General features: G+C 31.9%; 1 protein-coding gene across 1 annotated transcript in view; it reads left to right on the forward strand.

Moving 5' to 3' along the window:
- LOC123701203 (head-specific guanylate cyclase) overlaps positions 1-20,336 on the forward strand; it is a 134,119-nt gene that overhangs the window by 29,036 nt on the left and 84,747 nt on the right. The window contains exon 2 of the mRNA XM_045648601.1: positions 7,288-7,496. Within this exon, the coding sequence (XP_045504557.1) occupies positions 7,314-7,496 (183 nt within the window). The 5' untranslated portion in view covers positions 7,288-7,313. The remainder of the gene's footprint in view (positions 1-7,287; positions 7,497-20,336) is intronic.

Here is a 20,336-nt window from a genome sequence, read left to right on the forward strand (position 1 = left end):
GATTTATTTTCCCTTAATATTATCTTAAAGAAGACTATATAAGGACTTAAAAAAAATATTATATGTTTAAGGAAGGGTGCTCCAAAATATTTATTTCGTATCACAAAGTTGGCAACTCCTATAATTGGACGAAAACCAGCGCAATGACCCTACTTGGCCTTTATACACTTAAATTTTATTGCAATAATTATGTGGTTCTACTTATATGTATGAATGTCACTATGGTTTGTCGCCTAAAATGTAATGCCGTTAAATGTGTGCCTTATAAGAACATATTGGATAGTATAATATTATCTGTTATATTACTAAAAAATCTTTTGTATTGTTTTTGTATTCTATACAAACATAAAGCATATTTTTATCACCAACTTACACCTCCTTTTGTTGGGAATGAGCTTGTTTTGTATAGTGTAACAATTTTATTTATTATTTCGACGCATAACATGTTTTTGTCGTGGTTGGATAAGATGCATTGTTTTATATTGTTATACTTAAACAGCAATTTTGTTCATAATATATGTAAAGATGTTGTCTTGGGTGTGATAATTTATTTTATAGTTAATTTTAATTATTATTTAAGCATTACATTCACAGAATTAGAAATAAAACTTAGGCTTTATAGTGTTTATTTTGCATTTGTGCTTCCTGAAACAGTTTATAGTGTGTTTATAATTTGTTTTATACATTCAAAGATGTTTGCAAGTATCCTTATTGTTGTACCTTCGTATGGATTTGCCTTGTTGATGGTGGTGTGTATTATTCGTGTTTCCAGCTTTTATATGTTTCATTTTATCTATTTTATTTTTTGGCCAATATATTACATATATGTACTTCATTTAAATTATATATTTAATGTATTTAATTATGGTTAAGTCAAATCTCATAATTGGTTTAATAAACATATGTTCTCTTGGTACTGGTCACGAAGAACTTATTGTTGCAATGGAACACCATAACGTGGACGTACTGGGTATTAACGAAACGTGGTTAAAGGAGGGGGAGGAGGGTCGTGCGCCTACAATCTCTGGTTATCGCCTTGTTCATAAGCCTCGACCGCCCCATGTGCGAGCTCGCGGCGGCGGTGTCGGGTTTTATGTTAGGAATAGCTTGAATTTTAAAGTGTTAAAACATCCTTGTTGTTCTAATGTTGAACAAATGTGGATAACGTTAAACATAAGATGTAAAAAACTCGTTATAGGAACGGCATACCGCCCGCCATGGCTAAATATCGACACATTCGTTAATGCGGTTTATGAGTCGGTTGTAAGTTTTTCGTGGGCTGACAATATGATTGTAATGGGTGACTTTAATATTAATTTTACAGATACAAGCACTATGGGATATCGCAAATTAACCGAATTTTTAACGATGACGAGTTTATCGCAGATCGTAAACGAACCCACCCATTTCACTAATCATAGTGAAACCATCCTTGACCTTGTGTGTACTGATACAAGTGTTAGACGGATTGCAGTCAACTATATTAATGATCTTAGTCACCACGCCTTGGTTACGTGCGAACTTCATATCATTAAGGATAAGCCCATTCCTTTAAAAATAGAACATAGGTCAATTAAAGATATAGACATGGATTTATTTGATACCGCTATGACGAACATTAACTGGGATATTGTAATTGATCACCAAGACATTGATAACTTCGTTTTTAAATTTAATTCAACTATTCTATCAACTTTTGACTGGCTTGCTCCTTTAAAGTCTTTTTATGTAAAAAATCACAACTACCCTTGGATTACATATAATATCAAGTTGTTAATGAGACGCAGGGATAGTGCTTATACTAGAGCTAAATTGTCTAAACAAGACAGTCATAAATCTTACTACTTAGAGTTAAAAAAGGCAGTTGCGCAAGCCATTGAACGTGAAAAAATATGTTATTTTGAAACTTTCGTAAATTCAAACTTGAATAATCCTCGTATGTTGTGGAATAATATAAAGAAAAATGTTAACATAAATGTAAAAAATATAATTTCGTTGCCAGATCATCTTAGACATCCAGATGATATAAATCGTCACTTTTTGGATATTCCAGGTAAATCTGGTGTCTCTAAAGAGCAATTAGATTTATTTGTAAATAACAAAAAATACATTTCACAGTTTTCTTTTGCGACTGTCTCTAAAGACGAGGTACTTAAGTACTGTCGGTCTTTGCATTCTAATGCCATTGGGTGCGACGGAATTTCACTAGACATGCTTAAATTAACGTTACCCTATACTGCTGAAATAATTACAAGTATCATAAATACATCTTTATCAACTTGCACCTTCCCTTCTATTTGGCGTAAAGCGCTCATCAAACCGTTACCCAAAATTAACAACCCAAATTGTTTTAAAGATCTCAGACCAATAAGCATTTTACCGTGTCTATCAAAGATTCTAGAGAAAGTAGTGTGTGCGCAGGTTAGGCGGTACTTGGACGAAAATGACATATTACCAACGAGGCAATCGGGCTTTAGGAAGCAAAAAAGCACTACGACAGCACTGTTGGATGTGGTAGACAATATGCTTGAGGCTCAAGATAGAGGAGAAGGAACTTTGCTGATTCTCTTGGACTACTCTAGAGCCTTTGATTGTATTAATATACAATTGCTTCTCAGTAAGCTGTCTTACTATGGCTTTGATGACAATACCTTGCAGTGGTTTAAAAGCTATCTTTCTTGTCGCTCACAAATGGTTGAAATAAAAGGGGATAGTGGACAAAGGGCATGTTCATCTGCATGGGCGGAAGTTTCTAGAGGAGTACCGCAGGGCTCCATTCTTGGTCCCCTTCTGTTCATACTGTATACGGCCGATGTGACACAATGCATAAAATATTGTAAATACCATCTCTATGCGGACGATATTCAATTATACCTTTCGTTCAAGGTCAGTGAGATGGATATGGCTCTAAAAAGGCTCCATGAAGACTTGCATCGCATATCAGTATGGTCAGAGTCGAATTGCCTTGCTCTTAATTCCAGTAAAACCAAGTACATGGTCATAGGTTCACCTCATCAAGTTGATTCAATAGTAGCTCAAAAACCTGCTATATTTCTAAATGGAGAACCTATCGAAAGAGTAACTGAAGCGCGTAATCTCGGTGTTATATTCGATGAGGGTTTGAGATTCAACAAGCATATCTTAAACATATCAAAAAATTGTTTCTATCGGCTAAAACTGCTCTATCGTATTAGACATTCATTAAGTGTTAATGTTAGAAAATTGCTATGTGAATCACTTATATTATCCAAATTTAATTATGCTGATACGGTAGTTGGGCCTAGGTTGCTTACATCCACGAAAAAAATTGCGCAACGGGTGCAAAACGCCTGTGCCCGTTTTTGTTATGAAATACCCTACCGTGATCATGTAACACCATTTTTGTCGAATAACAATTATCTAAAAATGGAGTACCGTACCCACGTGCATCTGGCCACGCTTCTATTTAATGTTTTAAAGTACAGAGTGCCTGTGTATTTGTACGACAAACTGAAATGGCTGGCGGATCATAATACAGCCTACCAGACTCGTCACGCAACTTCTTTATTAGAAATACCTCTTCACAGAACATCCGCATTTAGGGGGAGTTTTAGATATCAAGCTTCAAAATGCTGGAACGACCTACCGCCGCCTATTTGTTCCCAACAAAGCGTATTCTCTTTTAAAAACAAACTGAAGTCTTATCTTCTTGACATTCAAAAGCGCAATCAGAAATTTTAACCCCATCAAACTGTCCTTTATTGATTAATTTTCTTTTTGTCAAAATACACTCACTTTTACAAATTTCATATAAATATAAATGTGTATGTATCAATATCTGAATATATTATTATATTGCTGACTTTTATTTATGTATATTGAATTTTATGTGCACAAATTTAATTTAATATTACACAATATATATATATATATATTATTCATTTACTTATTATATTATGTATTTATAAAGTATATATATCGATTCAATTATATTTTTACTTGCATATTGTTGGATACCTTAGTCTGAACCTTGGATCATTAAGTAAGTAAGTTACTTAATGATCTTAGGTCTGAACGGAAATACATCTACTGTCAACAAGACATCCTAAGGCGGCCACTGAAAATCAGTGATAACACACTGAGTGGTTGGCCTAATTATGGCATACGTACTTATATCTTTTATGTTCCTTTTTTCTTAACTAAATTGTATCTTTTTTTTATGTGTCCATAATAAACTTATTTCATTTCATTTCATTTCATTTCATTTCATTTCATTTCATTTCATTTCATTTCATTTCCGTAAAATCTTAAAAATATTCTTACCAACGTTTGTCTATTCGTATCTATGTTTCATGCCAACATTTCCTTTAGCATAGATTTTCTTTTATTGTTTCATGCGTGTAACAGAGTTTAATGGTTCTGTCGAAGTGGTTGAGTCACGCTGCGGCATTATAGGTAATGGTAGGGATCAGCGTTACATTTAATAGTGTAACGTTACATTTAATAGTGTTATACCGAACCCGAAAGATCTTGTCTAATTAGCAATAAGGAGTTTCCTTACAATCTAATATTTTACCTAAATTAAAGTTGGGCTGCTTGGACGTTATTGTTGCTGGTAGCAGTGTGTTTAACATTTTGTTAGCGATTAAAAGTAACAAAAAATAAGCAAAAGGAATGGATTGAAAATTTTACTGAGACGCAAATAGGTAATAATTTATAGTAACTTTTATAATAATATAAGAAAACAGTCTCCTCATGAAATTTCAACGTTCTGAATGTTCTATCGAACAAAATACCAAAATAACTAGATGTTAAATGGAATATAATGTCTGAATACCAGTATTTAAAGCTGAACATTTAATTTATTTAAATACATAAAGCCATGTAATGCTTTCCAGTAAACTGGTATAATTGTAATGAAATTACCTGCCAAATGTCGTACAAATTCTTGGAATCTGAATTTATATTCCTATTTCTAGACACATTTGCCATTTTAATTTGATGTATAATATGTCGCAGGCAAATTGTATTATTTCGCCGTTTACAAATGCTCGGCATTTTGTAAAATGCTGAGGATTTACTTTTTCCAAAATTCTACAAAAAGACGGTCGCGAGCCGACGGAGCTTCACTTCGCGGGGCTCCTATTTCTGTGTAGTTAAAAAAACACAAACCTAACTTAACCCACCTCCTTATCCAAATAAAAACTTCTGATTACGAATTCTCGACATATTACAAATGTTTACAAGCGTTTGTAAACGGCGAAATAATACAATTTGACTGCGACATATACAATGCCCAAAATACGTCCTTTGTAGCAAATTATCTCTTTTCCTCGAATAAATGTTACCGTGTACCGTTTTCTTGTGATTGTGTTCGAATAATATAATCCGTCTAGTCTAGACAAACATCGTTAGCTCTAAGTTTTTCACTTTAATATGTTGAATTATCTCGAATCTTGAGTACTTGAGGGATAATAATATTATTCTGGAGTGGAACGGGATACATCTCTGTTTTATTAGTGTGTTTTGAACGGATTGCTATATGAACTTCACTTTTATGTTTGAAATAAAATAATATAGGTTCATCGTAACTGAGAAGATAGTAGAATATTCATCGAATACTTTTTAAATATGATTCATTATTGCCAATGTAAATCGAAGATATTATAAGTAGTTCTTTCTTATTATTTACTCATTAAAAATAAAAATAAAATGTTCTTAAAATTTGGGCTTATTCCCGCCCTGTTATAATGTCGTAAAAGACTATAAATAAAAATATATAATATAATACCTATGCAATCGAAACTACCATAACTATATGCCGGATTCAGTATGTACAGTATTTTATACATTAAAACACCTTTAGTTAGAACGAGCAGTAATAACTATAAGAATTTTATTCATTGAAATCGTCCCCAGTATAGTGTAATAAAACAGTATAGGAAAACCATTATGGTGAACCGTAGAGCTCGGAATGCACCAGAATTGAACCCGTAATGACGGACTCAATATTAAAGGAATTCTTTTACACCTACCGTGGAAATTACTCTTAATTTCATTTTATAATTACCTAACAGGAATACGTATTGATTACACGACATTTAATAAGCAATCGTTTAATTAATTATTCTTTACCAGTACATCATACCACACGTTTCATATTTGCCTTTTTGAGTTTTCGAAGAAGCTTTAGGCTAATTTACCACCCTTTTCGTGCGAAGATGTGTGTCGGGGAATGTGTTCATTATTAATATACGATTAGGATATTTATGCGTCTTTTCAATTATAGCACAGAAGTTAACTAATCTAGTACAAACCATTTGTTTTTTACATTTATTGAATTTAACATTTGAACGCTATTGGAACAGTTCTGTTGGAACGTATAATTCCAATTCCATTTATTTAATGTTATTATGATCGCTTAGTTTATTTACGCAAATATCTACGCTGCGTATTTCTATTTGCTTCTGAACTAACTTACAGTTTATATTTGCTGTTTGAATTGCAATTGAAATTCTAGGTATTTTAATTTCGGATTTGGTTTTGGATAAAATATGTTAAATCGCATTAACATCGAATCTAAAGTTCCAAAAAATCGTATTTTTGGAACTTTAGATTCGCGAGAACAATCTGGATTAATTTAGGAAATAAAAATGGGTCACACCTGTGACCACGCTCTGTGTCAAATATCTTCATATTATTTAGTGGCATAAAAATCATGTAAAAAATTGCGTTACTTCGTCATAGAAAGCAAAATAAATTTAAATCAACTTTGTACATTTATCAAGGACCAGTGCAGGTAATAATACAATAATTTCAGAGTTATTATTGATATTAAAAATACTAAAGTTGATGCAATCACTAAAGCGCGTTTATTAGTTTTTAGAACTACATTTAAGATTATTAAACCATATTATGTATAATGCAAACAAGAGTTTAAAAATACACATTCTTTGTGCTTTGTTACAAAATAGGAAAATTTAAATTTGGAATTACGTTTTCATTTTTAGAAAAGTGTACTACAAAGACTTCAAAGAGCGAACATCATTTCTGAGCTTTAACGTTTCCTAAAAAATACAAAAATTATTAGGAACCTCCGTCAGGTTTTAGGTGAATATTTGATAGCAGATTTCCATTGCATAATGATTTACAAAATTTGTGGAATTCCTGTGTAATAAAATAGTAGAGATGTGCGTATAAATAATACCATGGTATTATAGTGGCATTGTATGTTGTATAGGTGTAGTTTGCACCATACATGAAATTAACTGTTTCATGTTATAAATAAATAAGTGTATCTCTTTCCAGGTCAACAATGACACTATGACCTAACCATGACGTGTCCATTCCGTCGCGCCTCATCCCAGCTCCAATTCGCGAATGGCGGTGCTCGGAAGCCCGAGTTCAGGTCGCGGCAGTCCTCCGTCCATCTGCCCACGGAGGAGGAAGATGGGGAAAAGAATACCCTCACTTTGAAGCACTTGAGTGAAGCTCTGAAGCTGCTGACTGCTCCTACTGTAAGTATATTATATTGCAAGATAATATAGATGGAACTTTAGGTCTATAGCGTAAATGAGGTAGAAATGAAATGAATTTGATGATAATATTGAATATTTTAGGTGTTCCGTATTTATAGGGTAAATTATAGTTATTCGATTTAAATTTTTACATTTACATTTACGGATTCGATAGAATTGAATATTAAGAGGAATTTTTTAAGATATGAGGAGATACTAGACAGATTATCTGAGAATGATAAGAAGTTTGATACAGATGAAAATGAAAGATAAACTTAAGTTTCTTTTTCATTGGTATTTTTAAGTAGGTAGGTACTGCATTCTCATTATATACGATTAACAGGTTTTTGCTTGTAATTTTATAGAGGTTTTCATGTTGTATTCATGAAGAAAATTTACATCGGCTAGATACTAAATCATTGCTCCAAAATGACTTAAACTCTCATCAACCACAATACAAAGTCTTCCAAATACCGAGCCATAAAGTATCCCAACTCAACTCAGATTTGGTCGACGTAATTAATTAACTGACTAACATCGTCCATAGCATTTAAATTAAACTTTGCATAGACACTTAATACCTTCAGACGTTTCACTCTGTTCATTTTATCTCTCTAATTGTCTCTTTGAGCGCCATTTTTATTTAACTTTTTTATTCTGATTTAAGTTTCCGGAGCAAAGAGCTGTTTCTTTGTTGATCAAGACCTACAATTTCCATTGATAATTATTAATTAAACTGTCTTTGTAACTCTATACTTTTCTAGCGGAGTTCTGAAGATGTTTATGCGTCTTTATATTTACTAATTTCAGTTAGTATTTTAGTTGTTCTAGTTTGTATTTTGTTTCACTTTATATTGTTTAGTCTTCGCAGGGCGATTTCATATCGACTGAAATGCTATCAACACTAATTAGTTCAAAATAATATGATAAAACTCATTTTATAACTTTTTTTGCAATTAACTACGAAACATTATTTTTTATTGTATTGGAACTACAACATATACACATACCCTAATCTTATTTCTCCCTAATAATATCTACTTTTTAAGCATTCGTGAAACTAAGAAAATAAATTAGTTTATTGTTCAAATTATTTAATACTAATAACCGTGAAAGTTCACTAAATAAATAAACAAAAACTAATTCAAATCAAATAATCACTGATTTAAATATAATGATTAAGACATAAGGTTATCTTAATATATAAATATTATTATATATTAGTTAATGATATTTATTATTATATATTAATGATTTAGGCACTATAAGATAGAACAAAAGGATTTAAAATTACTGTCACACAGTGCAACTTCCGGTAATTATAATTTGATTCACCAATTCATTCAGAAACAATAACAATAATAATTTTATTGTTTGTTTTATTGCTTTGTGATGTAACGATGATCTAACTAGTTTTTAAAGTCCATTGCTTAGTTACTTAGATCATATTTTATTTTCAATGTAATTCGCATTTCAATTGACTTCGAAAAACACAACAACCAACAACAAAAATTATTTTACAATTTCCTGCACATATAATATTATGCGTACCTACAATATGTAATTATATAATATTGTAATAAACATCTAATCCAAGCATTTAGGCACTTAAAGTATAAATTACACGAAGCATCCAGTGTATTTGGCTAGAATTCCCAAACTGTGTAATATGCTTTGCATCTAACATTAAGTGCGGTCATTCGCTTCGTGGTCAAACACAGGTGAAGGGAAATTTACAAGATTTCGTACTGCATAAGTGTTTCAAATTATGCGAGCGAATGCTAAAAGCTAATCTTACGAGTAGTATATTCTAATGTGTATATTATTGAGGTTTATTGAGGGGTTCACATTTAATAGTAATGATGAGAATATGTGAATGAATCATAAATACAAAGATTGAGTTAGATATAAATCACGAATACAAAGATGACAATTTGATAGAAATACAAAATAGAGCTTCAACTTATATTATGCTACTTGGTTTCTACAAAAAAGTTAACATTTTGACGATGAATGAATAAATTAGACTAGACTCTTTCAGATAGAAATCGGATCTAAATTAAATTTGGTACGGTATAAAATTTTCAGGTTTAAAAATATATTAGGTAATTAATTTTTAATGTGAATTTTGCTAGCACTAATAATAATAAGCCATTTTTATGTATTAATCGTATTATATATACTTCTTCCTTTAACTACTTAACTTTTCAATCCATTGATGGTTTTTCCTTCTTCATTTATCTAATTTGAGTTTCATAGCGCTTATTAAAAGAGAGCCTTTGTTCAAAGGTTTAAAACATCCTTTGAATTTTTCCTTTATCTTTGATTATAATACTACTTTTGTCTTTATTGTTACTTATATTGAAAGAAAAATTATTGAATAGTTTCTGAATAATAGACAGTATAAAATATATTTCTGTATGTTTAATGTTTATGCTTCAGCATGTAGGTAAGTGTCCATAAAAGGATTTTACGATGATATTTATTACTGAAATTTCTTCAGCCTATAGGATTATTTGGTTCAATATTTTCGTGTTCTCCTAGTTTACTACATAAATTATATGAGTTACAAATTATATTGTCATTAAAAAAACATTTAACTAGATAATAAATTTACGAATACTTCATATTGGAATTCGTCGACTTACTCGTAAATAAGAAGTCTATTTTATTCTAAATACCTAAAAGCAAATAAATTCAGTATGTTTATACAATACTAGCGGTCCGCCCCAGCTTCGCCCGTGGTACATATTTCGCAATAAAAGGTAGCCTATGTTCTTTCTCAGGGTCTAAAAATTGTCTGTGCCAAATTTCATCAAAATCGGTCCAGTAGTTTATGCGTGAAAACCATACATACATACATAAATAAATAAATAAATAAATAAATAAAATCTTTATTTGAATTCATACATAAGTTTGTCATATTGGATTGGGGTTCAGGCCCCCTTACTAGGTATAACCTGTATTAAGGGGACCTGTTCCTTCCCTAGTATTGATCCCTTGCATGAATTAAAACATAAATTTAAGAAGTTAAGAAAAAGCTAATCCAAAGTCCAAAAACAAACAGTGTGTGTATGGATGGATGTATAAATATGAGTAGAGTTGTGCGTGAATGTGTGTGTGTGTGTGTGTGTGTGTGTGTGTGTGTGTGTGTGTGTGTGTGTGTGTGTGTGTGTGTGTGTGTGTGTGTGTGTGTGTGTGTGTGTGTGTGTGTGTGTGTGTGTGTGTGTACGTGAGTATTTATAATAATGATCTAAATACGTATTAAATTTTCAAGACTGTCATAGTCATAATTTTTAAGCCAGGTTAAAACCGTTTTTTTGAATATATTCCTGTTGAGAGCTTTGACTTTATGTTTTTCACTTAACAAATTGTAAACTCGAGGGGCAAGTCCCTCGAACGACCTTATTGCAAATTTACTTTTAAAAAAAGGAACAGGGCATCTCTCATAACGTGTATTCCCTTTCTGTAAGGTGGGAACAGTTCCTATATGATATCTTTGTAACAGACACAAAATGTACAACTTACGAACACTAAGCTCAGAGAGTCCTTCTTTATAAAGTTCAACCGAAGGGTGTCTAAATGGCAGTTTAAGCGCGACTTTAATTAAACACCTTTGTGCTCGTTCAACTGGAAGGAGGTGTGATTTCGCCATACCTCCCCACGTGCAAATACAGTAACGAAGAACGCTTTCACATAAGGCTTTATAAGTTAGTATAAGGATGTCCTTGTTAGCTACTGAGTTAAGATTTTTAAATATATGAACTAATCGACGAACTTTCGTAGCTAGATAGTTAGCATGAGGTATCCACCTTAGATGGTGATCAATTTGTATACCCAGATATTTGCACTGTTCAACACGTGTTAGGCTTTGGCAATTACAACTGTTACTCTCCAGACTCTGTCTATTGCAGGGATATGTATGAATTCTAATATTGAAGTCACTTTTTGGTAGGGTAATTTTGGTTTTGGCAAAACATATCAGATTCGATTTTTTAGTGTTAAGGGATAAAAGGTTGTCCTCTAGCCATTTTGATACAGCGGTTAAACCAGCTTCAGTCGATTTTTTGACTTCGGGCCATGTCTTGTGGTGGAATAGCAATACCGTGTCGTCTGCGAACATGGTAATATCTGCTTGTGGAATAGACAAATTGCAAAGTGGGTTTATGTAAATAAGAAATAAAATTGGAGCAATAGTACTTCCTTGCGGAATACCATAACCTGAATTGAACACCTCACCGCTTAATATATCATCAACCTTTACACACTGGGATCTATTAGTCAGATAACTCTGGAACCAATTTAAAGTTACTCCTCTTACGCCGATATTTTGTAATTTCGTAATGAGAATGCTGGAAGACACCGTGTCAAATGCTTTCTGGAGATCTAGAAATACACCAAGGCATTTCTCACCTCGATCCAAATAGGTGGTGATAAGTTGAGTGAGTCTTAGTGTCGCGTCTTCTGTAGAGACACCCGAACGGAAGCCAAACTGAAATTTTGAGATAATGGAATGCTTATCAAGGAAGTTAACTAGTCTTTTTGAGACGATCTTTTCCAGAATCTTGGAGATACATGGAAGCAGAGAGATAGGACGGTAGTTGGATGGTTCACAACTGTTACCAGACTTGAAGATAGGAACTATAACTGATTTTTTAAGCAGATTCGGGAAGACGCCAGTACTAAGACTGAGATTGCACAAAAAGACTATAGGTTCGACTAAAATGTGTGAAAATTTTTTAAGGATATTTGTTGTTAGGCCATCCCATCCAGGAGCGCTATTGGTTTTCAGAGAGTTGACTATAGCGATTACTTCATAGACGTCCGTTGGAGTGAAAGCCATGGAGTGCAGAGGCCCATTGCTACAGACCGCCTTTCTTGTGAGCTCATATTCGGAGCAATTAATAGTTTTAATAATCTTATGCGCTAGATTCTGCCCTACATTAGCGAAAAACGTGTTAGTTGTATCAAGTGACTCAATTGGAGAGGTTTTTAGTGAGAGTAAATTATGTGTACTATCTTTGCGTTTGTGAATATTGCAGATTTCTTTGATCGTATTCCAAGTCTTTTTTATATTACCTTTATTTGAGATTAATTGAGTTTTATAATATAAGTGTTTTTGTGTTTTTAGAATTTTACCGCAGATGTTTCTATAGCGTAAGTATTTGCCACGCATCTCGGTGTCATTAGGGTTTTTCTTTATCTTCTTGTGCAATACGTCTCTTTTTCTTATTGACCTCAGGATCCCTGGTGTAATCCAGGGCTTTAATATTTGCTTATTTTTTGGGATCTTATTATCTTTAGTGCTCTCTCGAATAGCGTCATTTATACAGGTTAGAAGTATTTTTGTTGCAATGTTAGTATCCGTTATGTCATAATATTTAAAATTCAACCAAGGTCTTTTTTCAAGTAATATATCTAGTTTTTGCATGTCTATTGTACAAGTCTTTTTAGGTTGTGTTTTTGTTTGTGACGGATCATCGATGAAAAGAATAATAGGCTTATGGTCGGTAAGTTCTGGCAAAGTAGCAGTATGGCAGGGTTTTGCAGTTTTGATCATGAAATGGTCAAGGCAAGCATTAATCCGTGTTGGTTTGTTGATACCTGGAAGGAGACCATGCATTGCCATAAGATTTAAGTATTCATTGGTATGGTTACTTATATTATCATTTATTGTATCCAAGTTAATATCACCGGTGAATATAATATTTTTAGTGTTAATTTGCTGTAATATTATATCTAGTGACTGTAGATAGGGATAAGGGTAAGACATAATTACAAACCTTTCCTCTTTATAATATTAGTATAGATACATGGTTAGCGTTAGTTAGAGCGTATTCGATCCTTACTTAATGGTGTAAAAACAAAAAAGCTCTGTATGTCTGGTCACGTACTTGCCTGTAAAAAGATCAGTAAAATGCATAAAATTCATGCGACAGACAATTTCTCTATAACCCACAAGGGTATTCTTACCCCATGGAACTTCAGACACTTAATAAAAATAAAAATTTAATGTTTCTGGTGTATGCAAGAGGTAGGTATGTTCTATTCGTAAACATGTTCTATAAAAATTCTATTATTATCTAGCTATACTATTCACATTGTTTAATACATATTACTCGAGATGGTTTTTGCTAAAATTTTAAAGGCATGTTCTGGGGCTCTGGCGTTCATCTGCATTATCATCGCATCTATTATTTTATAACAAAACATTGATTTATAATGCGTTTCAATAACGTTGTTAATATCATAATATTATGCCATCATATTATTAGCTCTCAACTCCTGCTTAAGATAATATTTAAGTGCTTACAGAAGTGTTTCCATTAGATGACCATGTTTTACGCAAAATTATGCAAATTTGGGGATTCTGTAGCCGGGTTATGTAAGCGGAAACACCAGGCTATGTATAGATTTAGGATTTAGAAGCTATCGTTTAATCTGTCTAAAATTTATCTGTATATATGTATAATAGGTATATATTTGTAGGTAGGTATATAATATTCGTATCTGATTAATTCCTTCTAATAAAGGTGATGAGCACATAAAATACGAAAAAAGCAAATTTCTATTTATGTTAAATTCAATTTATTTTCATTGATATTAAATGAACCGGAATAGTTTACTCTACCCACGTTTATTTTATTTTTAATTCTTTTAAATTTTTCATAAATTTCGTTACTCATAAAAATATTTAAAACACTTAGGTAGTTTTATTTTTATCAGACTTGTAAAGTCCATGAGATACGATTTCTCAACATAGCTGTTACAAAATTACTCCCGTTGCGTAAACGAAAAATATTTTGAGGAAACCACAAAACGGATAGTACATTTATGATGCAATCAATCATATTCAATGGCGTACTTAAAACGATACTGTTTATTGCGTAAGCAGTTTGTTTAAGAATATCGTTGGTAATTGGTAAACAGTAATTTTAACGATTAACCGGAATAGGTTGGACATGGCAACATTTTTAGAGTTTTATTTTTTATTACTCATAACAAGAGTGAAAACATACAATTGTTTTGCTATTTATTTGTGTTAAGATACATGTACCATAATAAACTTATAAATATATATTTTGGATGTTGTTTGAATATATTTTTTAAAGTAAAATGTTTCCAGTTTTTTTTATATAAATCGACACGCAATCTTCACATTATGTACTTACATATAAATACATAATATAGCTCAGATGGTACCTACAGCATTGTAATGTTACTTTTAAACTAACGTATTATAAATGAACGCTATAAAATTTCTCCACATGCTTCACCTATTCGTATGCCAAAAATAATCAAATCAGTTAAATTATTTTAACATTTCAAAATAATAACAGTATCATTGAAAGGTCAATGTACAACTTTTATTAAGTGAACGACTCATGCTAGTAATATTCCCTCGGTTTTGTTCGCTTCCATTCACCACATTCATCGAACCAGGAAGATTAAGTATGACATCAATCATACAACGTAATACATTACGTATATTTGGGATCTTAAAATAACGTTCCTTGATATAATCGCATGGGAGATAAAAATGGAATTAAACTCGTATCTTCGGTTCGTGTCCTGGATGAATGAAATTGTAAATTATTTCGTAATATTTTATCACCTCTTGGCTATAGACTTTTAAATGAAAGATCCTAAATGGTTTTCTAGCGGTTTATCTTTGTTTCTACTGTTATACCTAACTGCATTTTATTACATTTTAAGTTCATGAACGTCACTTGTAAGTTGTAACAGAGTCGTCATGTTTTATTTATAGATTTACAACGTCAACCCCGATGTAGCAAATAATATAAAATTACATCATACATGCGTTACAATGTAAGGTAATAATAGTATACAGATGAATGGTAGTATGTACTAAGCATTAATATAATATTAAATATACCTATTTTGTTAAAGAGCCTGGTATTAGTTTGCGTTTTATAGGCCTTTTAGTGTAATGAATTGTATATTTAATAATTATGTTATATATTATTAGTTCTATGATATGTTAATTTTCTGATGATCCCATGTTCGTTGTTATCATTTCATTTCGTAACTATGCTCATTACTCACTTGAAGAATTCCGAAAACATAGTACTTTCACAAAAAATACGCTCCCCAAATTCCACCAGCGCTGCAAAAAAAAGTAAATAACACCGCAATTTCGACTACATTTTCGCACACAACATAAAACATTCACACAAATGTTAGTTTTCATAACGCTTTCCGAACCTAAATACGGCTAGAACATTATTCTCTCGGGGTCAAACGACGTGGCTGCTATGTGGCTTCTGGATTATTCTGCGGAACGACTCAATATTACCATGCGGCCATTTGCCTTTCTATTTACGAGTTTTAATAAAACCGAAAAGTTTCATTAATACAGCTTCAGACTAGAATTGAATGCATTTCATTGTTTTCTTTATTATTGTCGAGAAACGGGTATTAAATAAAAGATATTGTTCTCGAATAATTACTTTGGAAAAATGTCCTTAAAACACAGTTTTGTGGTTAGGTATATTTTGTTCTAGAAAATTTACACTACGCAGTACAAGACTGGGATTAATTTGACGTGTCATTTGATTTCACAATATATTAATAGGTATTACAATATATTTTTAGAATTCACTTGAAATTCACTCAAATATAGTATCTTTCTTGAGGTAATAAATTTAATTAAACTGTTATTTCTCTTTATAACGTTTTCGATATCGCTTCAAAATTGTTGAAATTTAGCAAACAAATATCTGTTGTTTGTCGATAAAACTTTGCCTATTTGATTGGAAGGAAATTAGTAGGAATGGGTTGAAACGTAAATGAATTTTCGATTAAATTTCTGATATTAAATATCGTGTTGGTCTTGTTGGTGTGAAACAAAGGATAGGAAGGAATCTGATGATACTTTTCTAATCGATTTGTAGAAAAGTTAATCTTTTGTATCTACCTACACCCATCTTTTGTATCTATTTACAATCAGTACCTGCTTTTAAAATAGTAAACTTCAAGTTCAAGTCCCGCCTCGTGATCGAATTTTTTCTATTCTTTATAAATTTATATTTATATAAAAAAAAGCATTTGAATGCCATAAAAACCAAAAAATATAAATTCATAGTAAACTTAATTTGTGTACGCTTCGAAAACAAACTTCTGCATTTGTTATGTTCAAATAATATTATCATAATATTTATAAGGGTTGCCTGGTAGAGCTCTCTACATAGCGATAAGGATGCTTAGATAATTTCTTTGTGTATTATTTGCTTTTCATGAGCTTATTTTTTATGCAGTGAAGGTTATTCATTTCATTTTAAGTAGACATAAAAAGTATCTATCTTATTACCATAATAATAACTAAACAACAATTCACCTGCACATTTCTTTTATCGTAAGTGTGAGTATTAACGAAAAATTTATAGAAATTTGTCTTCTGAGAGTCAAAAAATAATTGGTATTAAAGCAAACTGTCAGTGGTCTAAACCGATTAAACAAATACAACCAAATACAAACCTGTTAGTTTCCGAACGAGGCGCGTAGAATGCTAACAATATATAAAACTAGTGGTCCGCCCCGGCTTCGCCCGTGGTACATATTTCGCAATAAAAGGTAGCCTTTCCGTACCGTAGCCGTATGTCCTTTCTCGGGTATCAAAATATTTCCATACCAAATTTCATGCAAATTGGTTCAGTAGTTTATAATATTAGTATAGATTTGAAACAAATGTCTACAATAGTTTCAACATATCACGTCTGGGTCGACCTCTGAAACTTTAGTTATATCCTGACTATTCTGCTCTGTTGACTTTATGTGGGTTTAAAATGCTTTTATTTAAACGGCTTTTGTTCATCATTTTATGTATTTTCTATCTTTGTATAAAATAATTAAATTAAAATAAATAATAGGTGAAACTACCTATGGGAAATTTACGATACATTGCATTGAACATTGTTTACAAAATACAGGGTTTAAAGTACTTATAATTATTATGAATTAATAGTTTATTATTCAGTGACGTAAATAGTCTTGTAAGTAGGAAAAAGATGTTTAGTATAAAAATAGGTATAAATCCGACATTGATGAAATTTGCATCTAGATGACTATTACGTTTAAACTGTTTTCACCAATAATCTTATCTTTATCCACACACACACTTCACCAAAACAATGAACGAAGTAACATAAATAACATATTAATTCACCCCGAGCGACGCCAGGTCAAGAAGCTAATCAAGTTCTTTCATAACAATGCCCCATCTTATCACAATACTACGCAATCTAACGATTAATCTGTGAATTAACAACTGAATAAATTGACTTATAAATACGGAGTAATTTTAGGAATTCCACTAGACACTTATTTATAGGAAAACTTTTCGTGACACGAATAAGAAAGTACCTATATTGGAGCGTATTGCTAAAGTTTTTATTGTTATTGATTACGGCAAATTATCGCAATCAATTTCTTTCTTATTACACAGCCGTTACAAGGAGAGTTATGTTTTCAGTTTGGTATGTGTGTGTGAGTTTATTGTAATAAATATTCAATACGAATATTACTGTAATACGAATATTACAGTACTAATACTCTCAAAGGCTATTTCATTAAAATATTTATATAAAAAATAAAGGAAAATTGTGAAATAAGATGTCTTATAATACAATAACATTCTTATTTAATATTATAACAACCAATTTATGTACTCAATGGTCGCCATTATTGACGCTACTTTTTCCAAATAAATAGGTTTATTGCTTACGAATGAACAATCGAAGATTATTTCTATTATAGTTGGCATGTTAGAAATTAATCCCCCAAAAATAAGTAATATAAAACGAAAATAATAGTAACCATACTTAACAATTATATATTTTTTATAGTGTTAGGTGTTTTTTCACCAGAGATGTGCCAGGATGCGTTGCCAGCTTTGAGCATTAAACCAACTTAATGCTCAAAGGTTGCGAGGGATGTGTTTATAAAGAACCAATAGTATCGATTCCACCAGAGCAGTGCTGACAGAGGTGAGGTGAATAAAGCTACAGGATTGAATCTTTAAAAACACATTTCTCGCAACCTCTCCTCGTACATCTCGGGTGGAAAATCACCCTTATTGTTGTATGATGTTAGGTTATTCCGTAACTTAACTTTTCAATACGTAGAAATAAACCTACGTCGTCAATAAATAAACAAATAATATAGGATAATAATTTGGATCGTACTTTCTAATTAATTTAAACGGTTATAAGTCAACTAAAATTATAATAGATTGTAAGGGTAAATTAACTCAATAATACAATAGTTCGATTGAGCAAAATATTCCGTCCCAAGCCAATGTCCCTTGACAGTGGGTTGATTAATCGTGTTTATGTAATTAATGAACATTCATTAATTAATTCGGAAATGTATTGGTATGTACCAATGATAGACGTCTTTCAATGTTAAAGGTCATAGTTTTTACAAAATTGCTACACGCACACATGCAAATATTTGTGTGTGTGTGTGTGTGTGTGTGTGGTGATTGTTAATCTATATTTATGAATATAATAAATGCGATGTAACTCTTTCTGTCTGTGTATGATTCTTCTTCACCTGAAAAACGACGTAGTTTTTATCCCGGCAATCATAGTATATAGAAAAAAAGACGTGTGGCACTCGGAGACTGCCGCGGTAAAGCTATTGCATAGCATGCCTTCAAGCCACACCTCCGAGCCCGTCGGAGTGGGGAGCGTGAGGTTTTTTCGTTACGGAATTTCTCGATTCGGTCCCCGCACTCAAGGCCCGCGATAGAAGCTATGCAATAGCTTAATAAAAATCGTTTTAATTCAGCTTTGCTAATTAATAATGTGTATTTCAACGTAACGTTTTAATATAGGTATCACTTCCAAATACTAGGTATTTTTTGATTAAATTCAAAATCAAATTCATTAAAAACGTACTCAACAAATACCTTTCTTGGTTAATAATAAATTCTGATTGGCCCACTTAATTGTATACAACATAATTGAGTTATTGCAATATCAATAAAGAGGAAATTGTTATTTACTTAACAAACTCGATTGACAAAGTTTGCAAAGTAATTAAATGCCATATTGATTGTTATTGGCACAAAGATTCTTTGTACTAATACTTGGGATGTATTCTTAGGAAGTTTTCTATTGGAATAGTTTGCGGTCGGAGGTAGAGGGATTATTTTTCAATTTTCATCTTGTTTTAGAGTGATCTAGTGTTTGTGTAAAGGGTATTTGGAAGAAAGCAAATTGTTCTGTAAACTTGAGAAACAAGAATTGATGTATTAATCTTGAAAAATGATAACAACAGAATTTTTAAAGTGAAACTTCTTTAGGCGCTTTGGGAGTAAAATTTCAAGGTCGCGTCATGGCAATAACGTCACGATAAGGCGACGAATCTTGACAAAGAAGTTTCACAACAATAGCTATACTTATCGAACTTTGCATTAAATGTTTTGAATCCATAATAAATAACCAATCAAAATTTGCCAAATATTATTGAAGACTTAAGTTGGAATTTTTTTATAATACTCCTTCTTACCAAATAATTTACTACGTAACAACTTTAAACGTTCAACTCAAAATAATGTTCACCGAAAAATGTAATTAACTAATAAAGTTTGCAACGGACACTGATTTACGGCAATTAATTAATCAAACTCCTCAGTAACGTCATAGTATACTATGGTAACGTAGCTAAAGTGACATCCATTAGTCATTCGATACTGCGTGCGTTTGCCGCCATTTTTGCCGCCATTTTGCTGATCTCAGCACATCACTCAAGCACTCCGTTATCCGATACGTATTAGCTTTTAGGACTACTAGAACAAACAATAGTTATTACTTG

Source organism: Colias croceus, chromosome 21, assembly GCF_905220415.1.
Source record: "Colias croceus chromosome 21, ilColCroc2.1".
Classification (NCBI taxonomy): Eukaryota; Metazoa; Arthropoda; class Insecta; order Lepidoptera; family Pieridae; genus Colias; species Colias croceus.